Source organism: Orycteropus afer, unplaced genomic scaffold (genome assembly GCF_000298275.1).
Source record: "Orycteropus afer afer isolate SDZICR_OR568_19922 unplaced genomic scaffold, OryAfe1.0 scaffold00029, whole genome shotgun sequence".
NCBI classification, from domain to species: domain Eukaryota; kingdom Metazoa; phylum Chordata; class Mammalia; order Tubulidentata; family Orycteropodidae; genus Orycteropus; species Orycteropus afer.
The window spans coordinates 12,631,927-12,640,835 of NW_006921616.1; the positions used below are offsets into that span (position 1 = coordinate 12,631,927).

The following is an 8,909-nucleotide window of genomic DNA, read 5'->3' on the forward strand; positions in this document are numbered from 1 at the left end:
CAATAGTTATGTTTTAGGAAACCCAAAGGAAAATAAGTTCAATAATTAGGACTGCCATGGTACCTCACAACCCAATGTCAAAAGACCAATTCCAGCAGCACTTCCGAGGCGGATTAGGGCCCTGAAAATGCTGGCCTGGGCTGGGAGTGCAATCACAGTGTTTACCGATTTCCAGGCTTCTGCGGCGGGGCGCCCAGCCCCAGGCGCGCCCCCAGGAGCCGCTCGCCGCGTGTTCTCCCAGGTCTGGCAGGAAAACCACCCAGTGCGAGGGTCACATCCGGTGGAGCGGTGTGCGCATGCTCTGATCGTGGGTGGCGTGAGCGGGTTCTGCCCCAGAACCATGCAGAGGTGGTACAGACCGGGCCCTGAGGACACTGGTTGGGCAGGCACCGAGGCTCGCTCGCGTGAGGAAGGACGGGGACGGAGAGCGCGCCAGAGCAGCGAGAGCAGCGGCCAGGAGCCTCACACCACGAAGCGGTGCTCCTTGCCGTCGTGGGCCATCAGGATGACGTTGCGGTTGGAAGTCCAGATGAGGCGCGCCAGTCGGAGGGCATTGTGGGAGCCGGGCGAGGCCGGCTGCACCGGGGGCACCTGGTAGGTTTTGATGCAGCGCAGCTGAGGGGCCGAGTTCAGCATGCCGATGCTCCCCAGGAGCGAGGTATTCATCTGGAGGGAGGGGAAGACAGCACACGTGGGTGTAAAGGCCACTTCCCTTTCATAAACACAGAGGGGTTCAGGTGACACGCACTTCCGGTCACTCTCTCCTCCACGTGGTTGTTCAGGAGCTTGCTTAGAATGAAAGCCCTGACTGTCTGCTTCCCAGCATTAGCCAAGGGAAGGTCTGGGGCGCACAGCAGTCTGATCTGGAACCAATGCGGGGATGGTCCATGACCACGCGGCGCCATGCTCCCTTGTGTGAGGGGCTGCCAGGAGTCAGGAGCTGATTCGACAACAGCAAAGCGTTCCTCAGAACGCACTTGCAATTGTTCTGACGCCCTTGCAGAAATGAATACATACAGAGAAATCTGACTTTTGTAGGCAGAATGTGAGCCCTGTCCACCAACCCCTTCACTCCTCACCTGCTTTTAACAAACCCAGCACCTGGCAGGCTCCTTTACTTTGAAGGGAAACACGAGCCTTTCCACACTATCTGTGGTGCACTGTTTTGATGAATTAAGTATACTTTTGACACTGAATTGACAAGGATGTATTATGAGTCAGTATTTCTGTCTGGCAACTTTTCTGGATTTAAATGTTAAGTTTTCTTAATCCATCCATGTAAGTGGAAAAATACCGTGAAATTATGGATCATGCACAACTAACTATGTGCTCAGGTCAAAGGACTGAGCCGTGGATGTTACTTGAGCAATGGGGTCTGAAGAACCTTTTACACCATAAACATTACTTTAAACTGTTTCAAAAGTGAGCATCACCTGGGCTATTACAAATTACACGGAAAGCATGCTGAAAACCAGCACAGAACTCTTGGAAATGGTGTTTTCCCTGTGTACTCATTTCCATTTCCAGTGCTCCTCTGCAGTAAAACCTCCATCTAAACAGGGAAGATTCAAGGGATCTGCGTGAAGCGTGCAGATTATGACCCAATGGGCACAAATGGTCGGCTCATGAAGCCTTGGCAAATCCTAGGACGTTTAGGATGTGTTACTGCTGCGATCACACTCTGCATTCGGATCACTGCAGCCTATCAGCCATTCCTTCTCCGGGCCCTTCTCGGCAGCAGGAGGGTGTCAGCAGGCGTAAATCATGGCATCTCTGGCAGGCTGCGTGCAGACTCCACTGACATTTTCACAATTTAAATCATCTTGAGTAATAACCCTTTTAAGATGACTAATGTTACTGATTTTCCTGCATTAATAATAGTGCCGAACACAACACAGAGGTGAAAAAAAATCACTAGTGTACGAGGTCACATTTTAAAACCAAATGTATGGTTATAGTAGTTAACTCTTCCTGCTGAAGTTCAGCTAACATTTAATGCCAGGCTGTACCTTACTGTCATCTGCTCAAAAGCCTCTTTCCTGGCTTCCTTCCTTCTTTTTCCCCAAAAACTCCATAAAATATTTAAAACAAACAAAAAGTCAATGCCTTACTGCTTTCTGGACATCCCAAATAGTTTAAATATAAATGATGGTGGTGAGCTTGATAGTTCTCACTTCCACAAAAGGTAACAGTACATAATAATTTTGTCCTTTTACAGAACCACTCCAAATGATCCAGAAAATGGCTGGTTAAAATTAACTGGCCTCCAAGGCATACTGAGCTTTTAAAAAATCTAATTTCTCAGTTGAGAAATAACTACAAAGTATTTTTCATTCTTTACAGATTGGCTTTGATCATTTGTGTGAAGCTTGATTTCTGTGGGTGGCTCAAAATGCTAGAGGCGTCCAATACGCCCAGGCACGCCCCTGTTTTTAAGTCTTTCCTTCAGATTTAGCCATGCTCAGAACAGGTAGGCTAAGGGCTAAAGGGGGCCAGGGAGAGACTACCTTATGGGAATGTTATAGATGGAAAGATTGGAGGAAAAAAAAAAAAAAATCCAGGGGTTTCCCTTACAACCTGAGCCATCCCTACTTTGATAAAAGCCTCTGAGAGGGTCAAACAGCCTCCTGCCACAGAACAGGGCGACGTGAAATTCTGTAGAGTACGCAGTGCTCACAGTTACATAGGACTGGAATGAAGATGACCCACATGTTAACTATAAGCCGTTGCTCCCTGGACCATCCTTTCCCTATAACCTCTCCAAATCAGGGGTGAAAGTGCAATGGTAAGGCTAAGAATTAATTTGCCCAATAAGCGCAGCCAGTGTCCCATTGCTGGAAGAATTAACCACTTTGTTATTCAGCATTAATGGATTCCTGACCAGTGACTGACTACAAACTATGCTCAAGTGAGAGAGACATGAGCCCTGAATAAATGAAAACTACTCAGAATTAGAATTTTCAGTTACATGAAATTTTTTCCTGATTACAAAGATAACAAATGCTTGCTGCAGAAGATTCAACTAACAAAGAGAAGTTTAAGAAAGATAGCAAAAATGCCCTGAAGTCTCACCTCAAAGAGATGACCACCGATAACATTCTGATAGAGACCCTGCTATGCAGATAGGCACGCATACAAGGAGAGGCAGAGTGAGGGGGAGGGTATAAACAAACTCATATTATATGGCAGTTTCACAATTTGCTTTTTCATTCATCTGTTTTCATTCAGCTGTCAAGGGCGATCTTTTCATGTTACAGATTTACATAATCATTTTTTAAATGGCCGAATAGGATTCTACTGTTTAATATTGTGATAAAGATAAATGAAAGAGTAAAAAGAGACCCTATAGACTAGGAAAAAATCTTGGCAACAACATCTGACAAGGGTCTAATCTCTAAAATATGCAGAAAACCTCAATACCTCAACAATAAAATGACAAATAATAATAATAAAAAAAAAAAAGACCAAATGAACAATACTTCACCAAAGAAGATAGTCAGGTGACTAACAAACACATGAAGAATGTGTTTGCTATGGACCATAGCCTCAGGGGACATCAAGGTCAACCAGCATTAATAGGTCATGAGATAATGTTCTACCTCCTAGTTTGCTGAGCAGCCATCTAAGATACAACTATTAGTCTTTTCCTGTCTCAAGCAAAGGACAGTGAAGGAAACCAAAGACTCCAAGAAACACAGGACTAACATCCCACACAAACCACAGCCTCCTCCTGCCTGAGAGCAGAAGAACTAGATGGTATCCGGCTACCACTGATGACTGCTCTGACCAGGGACACAACAGAAGGTAGAATGGGGGGAAAATGTAGAACAAAACTCAAAGTCAATCTGTCAGATGAGACAGATAAGAGACAGGAGGAACCCCTGAGACTGTTGCCCCAAGACCCTTTTAACTTGGGACTGAAACCACTCCTGGAAGTCACCTTCCATAAAATAATAGATTGGCCTATAAAATAAACAACAACAAATCCACAAGGAATGTGCTTCTTACAACAATCAACTACATGAGACTAAACAGGCAAAGATGAGAAGACATGGAGGGGCAGGGAAGCTGAAGGGATGGAAATGGGTAAGACAGGGTGGAAGTGGGGAGAATGTTGGCACCGTGGACACTGGGTAGCAACCAATGTCACAGAAAAACTGTGCGTGAATTCTTGAATGGGAAACCTGTTTGCTATGTAAACTCACTTAAACACAATAGGATGTTGAAAAAAAAATAGCCGAGTATGGAAACAAACTAAAATGCAGCTTTGGCTTTTCTCTTCTCTTTAAAAATAATCTTCACAAACCAGTACTGTGAAGATTGTTTTTCGAACACATAGAAACACATACAGACATGATTTATCAAGTAACAGGAAATATTTTAATGCTATTCTCAGTGTAAGTGACGCTGCACATAAACCTTTTACTAAGTCTTACTTGAGTAAATATCCAACCAATATTTCTCATTAACACTCATTTCTCAGCAAAGATTTTAATAGTTGATAGCTCTAGTAAGGTTCTGTATTAATAAGACTTCATTAAGTCTTCAAAATATATTACAGGACACTTCCTGGAATAATATGAAAGTGTTATCATACATCATTAGAACTAAACAACAGCTGTCTAAATAAATCAGCAAAGCTCTTTGGGGGTAGCAACAGTAGTTCCAACAGTGCTTTTTGGAGCCTTTTTAATTCAGATGAAAGACCATGATACTTCTGGCAGGGGTATCATTGTATTTTCATGATAAAGCAAAAATAATATGTTTTGGAGCCTTCCACTTAAGTTTCAGGACCAAGCTGGGTGTAATTTGAGCGAGCAGGAAACAGGCTGCATTTTAAGTTCTGACATTGGGTGTAGAGGCAGTGAAGACCTGGGTGTTGCCTGAGTTGCTTTCGTGCTCTGTGCCCTTAATGTCCACACGTGCAGGCAACTCAAGGCGGCCTTTGGAGGACATGTGCGTATGGGCCAAGGTGTTGCAGCCTTGCTCTGCACAAAGACGCATGTATTGGCACAGAGGTTTAAGAGTACTTGTTAAGGCCCAGGGGAGCTCTGGTAGCATAGTGGCTAAGGAACTTGACTGCTAACCAGAAGGCTGGAGGTTCAAACCCACTAGCCACTCCTCGGAAGGAAGATGGGGCAATCTACTTCCGTAGTGATACTACCTCGGAAACCCAAGGAGGGGTCGCTATGAGTCAGGTCCCACTCGATGGCACATAACAACAACAACGTTAAGTCCCAAAGATGACGCAGGAGCTGCAGAGAGGAGCCAGATGATGAAAAGAGGGATTTGAAAAGGTATTATCTACGGGGGACACAAACACAGATCCTTACTAAACACCTCGTGGGATTGGTTTATGGGGGCTCTGAAGGCTTAGGGTCATAGTCTTAAGGGGCAACTTGGCCAACTGGCCTAGTATAGTATGAAAAATTTTTGTTTTATCCTAGTTTGATGAGCATCTGGAGTCTTAAAAGCTTGTGAGTGGCCATCTAAGATACAACTATTGGACTCTATACATCCAGAGTCAAAGAGAATGAAGGAAACCAAACACTCACAGAAGAAAGTAGTCCACAGGACTAAGAGTCTGCACAAACCATGACGACCTTATCTACCCTGAGACCAGAAGAACTAGATGGTGCCCAGCTACCACTAATGACCGTTCTGATCAGGAACACACCAGACTAGAGGACTCTCTGAGACTATCTCCCTGAGATGCTCTTAAACCTTGAACTAAAACCATTCCACACGGTCATCTTTTAGCTAACTAACAGACTGACTCCTAAAATAAACAAGACCACCCATGAGTGTTGTGCTCCTTTAAAAAAATAATCCATGTGTGACCAAATGGTCAATACTCTAAATCAAAGACAAGAAGGCAAGGGGGCCCAGAAACTGGAAACTGAACAATGAGAACGGAAATAACGAGAAAGTCAACACACTGTGTAAATGTAACCAATGTCACTGGACAAACTGTGTAGAAATTATTGAATGGGAATCTAATATGCTATGTAAACTTTCACCAAAAGCAATAAAATATTTAAAAAGAACAACTTCTATGGAGTGGTTCCACTCTGCACACATGGGGTCACCGTGAGTAGGAATCAATTCGGGGGCAACTAATAACAAAGTTGAACATGGAGGCCTGGAGTGAAGAAGGGGAATAAGGAGACCTAGCAAACGATTGTGGGCTCCGGTATAAGGAAGGGTGTCAGCCAGATCTCACCAGTGACCAAGGCAGAAACGTTCACACACACAGAAAAATACTCAAGGGAGACAAAAATCCAAACAATACCTGCATGATCTAGACAAGGGAAAAAGACCCATCACCTAGCGAATACAGAAAAAGTTTTAAATCTGGCTAATATCTGATGTATTCCTCTACGTAAAAATTATTTCTTTAGTAAAAAAAATGTTGGGCAAATGTAACAAAAGGAGGCTTTCTTGTTTACTCAAAAGAAGAAAGCATGGGGAGAACACAAGCTCCTTGAAAAACGGGAGTCCCATGGCTGGTTGATGTCTGTAAACAGGGGCCCTGTGGCTGGTCAACGGCTATAAACAGGGGCCCCGTGGCTGGTCGACATCTGTAAACCGGCCCCATGGCTGGTCGACGGCTGTAAAGAGGGGCCCCATGGCTGATCGACGTCTGTAAACAGGGGCCCCATGGCTTGTTGATGTCCACATCTCTAAAGTGTGGGCTGAGACCCAGCACTGGTTAGCCGCCACCGAGTTGACCCCTGTTCAAGGTGAACCCATGCCCCAGGGAATGAAACGCCTCCCCAGACCAGCTGTGGATGGAACTACTGTGACCCACAGCACTCTCACTGGCTGGCTTTCAGAAGGAGACTGCCAGGCCTTCCTTCTTGGGCCCTCTGAGTCTGTGTGGTGTAGTAAATTACTTAGTGTGGCTTTTCTACCCATAAGTCTTTGTAAACTCCAAGGTGGGAATTGCTATTAGCAACTGAGGAGATCCTGATTTTAAGGTCACCCACCTGGGTTATTTCTGTTGGGCGTGGCACAATACAATGTTCTGGGAGGTTCCTACTCTCTCTCACGTGCTTAGAGTTCTGATGCTGTGATTGGCTAGTTTGACCACCCTTCCGGGGTCAAAAGGAGGCCTCCTGGAGGCAGAACTCTCTCTGACTGCTGGTGGAGGAAGACGTGCTGCCGAAAGAGACATGTGCCCCTGAAAGAGACACGTGCTGCTGGGAAAGAGATGCAAGAGACACGCATTGCTGAGTGAGACACCGAGGGACCAGCACTGCTGGGAAAGAGACTGTGAGACTGTTGGCTGAGGGACGGTGGGCTGGGAGAGAGACTGAGCGTTCTTCCTGAACTTGAGTTGTACCTTGGTGCTTCCCTAATAAACCTCATAATCTGTGAGCTCTGTGTGGCCACTGCAGCGAATTATCAAACCCAGGAGAGAGGTGGTGGGTGCTTTGGGAGGAACGGTTGGAGAAAGGGCTGGAGGGGGGAGGCAGCATGTCTGGCCTTGTAGGAATAGGCCTTGGGTTACTGCTGGTAATCGTGTCTTCCTCTTGTAAGGTTAGAGGAGGTCAGAACATGTGGCCTCCTTGCTGTTTTTGCAGTCTGGAAGTGCCACTGAAACCCGTTTGGCACCCTACCCACAGGCAAACCTCCACTGTGGCGGGTTTGCTTGAGGTGCACTGGCTGGGAATTGAACCCAGGGCTCCTGAGTAGAAGGCAACAACTTCACCACCAAACCACCACGGTCTCCTACTTAGCACGTAGCCATTAATAAACGCTGAGTGAATAGAGCTTTACATGAATGCTCCTCAGAGATGTGAAGAGAACAGAAAATAAGAAAAAGTTTGTATCAAAGAACATATTGGCAGAATAGAGAGCACTGTGATAGGCTAAGTAGAACACTATGATGGGCAAACTCTTTAAGCAAACATCTGTTGCAGGAGTTCGTTTCTGGACAATGAATGGGCTCATGCTGGGCTTCAGCAGTGCAGCGAGAGTCTGGGGAAGAGAGTCCGGGTGAGACAGCTGAGGAGGAGAGGTTACCATGAGTAAGTTACGATGCCGGAGACACATTCGGAAAGAAAGGGCAATGAGAAAATCAACTGGAAAAGAAATTAGGGGAAGAGCAGGAAGGGTCTCTGGCAGATTTGGCAGTTGTCATGCTTTGATAGCATGTTGTTAATTAAGCAATTTATTGGATCCGTTTTACATTTTATTACCTATTGATTTTTTCAAACCATCATCAAGTTGTGCTGAAGCCTTGTTTAAACTTTTTTTTTTACCCCCAAGCTTTCAAAGCAATAAATTGAACCTCATACAACATACTTGCACCATGGAAAGTGAAGGTAACAACAAAATCTTTAACTTCTATGGGGGATTGATGATATTTAATTTTTTAAAGAATTATCAGGACTAAAAGAATAAGGTAATTGAAAAGAAGACATGATAGGGATTTATCATTGAGGATGAAACAAATTCTACTGCAAAAATTAGTTGCTCAAAATTAGTATTTATTTTGCTCAGGATTAAACATGGGCATGGCTATGAAACTGCTGGCCAAGGATGCTTGGATCTGGTTACATGTTGGGGACAGTTTGGGAATTAGGAGCGTTGTGTGGGAAATCCAGACTGCACACAGGCCTGAGAGCATATGAACGGAACGTCAGGTTACTGTGGGGCTGCATTATTTCCCCATGTCCTACCTATGACTGTTAGCGTGGAAGACCCAAGGGCCATGCTGGAAGATCTGTGTCAGCTGGCAGCTGAGCAGTGCTCTGCATCCCCCAGACCAGAACACACACTATGCCTCGCTTCCTCTGAATCGCTGCACCTGCCACTCCCTCGCCTTAAACCCCCCTCCTCTGCACCCTTATACCTGGTCCCTCCCCAGCATCTCATGTCTCAGCTTACAGCCCAGTTCTCCT

General features: G+C 45.3%; 1 protein-coding gene across 1 annotated transcript in view; it reads right to left on the bottom strand.

Moving 5' to 3' along the window:
• Nucleotides 1-462: 462 nt before the first annotated feature.
• The window catches only part of WDR7 (WD repeat domain 7), a 526,340-nt gene continuing 517,893 nt past the window's right edge, over nucleotides 463-8,909 (bottom strand). Inside the window, exon 26 of the mRNA XM_042780241.1 lies at nucleotides 463-666. Within this exon, the coding sequence (XP_042636175.1) occupies nucleotides 463-666 (204 nt within the window). The remainder of the gene's footprint in view (nucleotides 667-8,909) is intronic.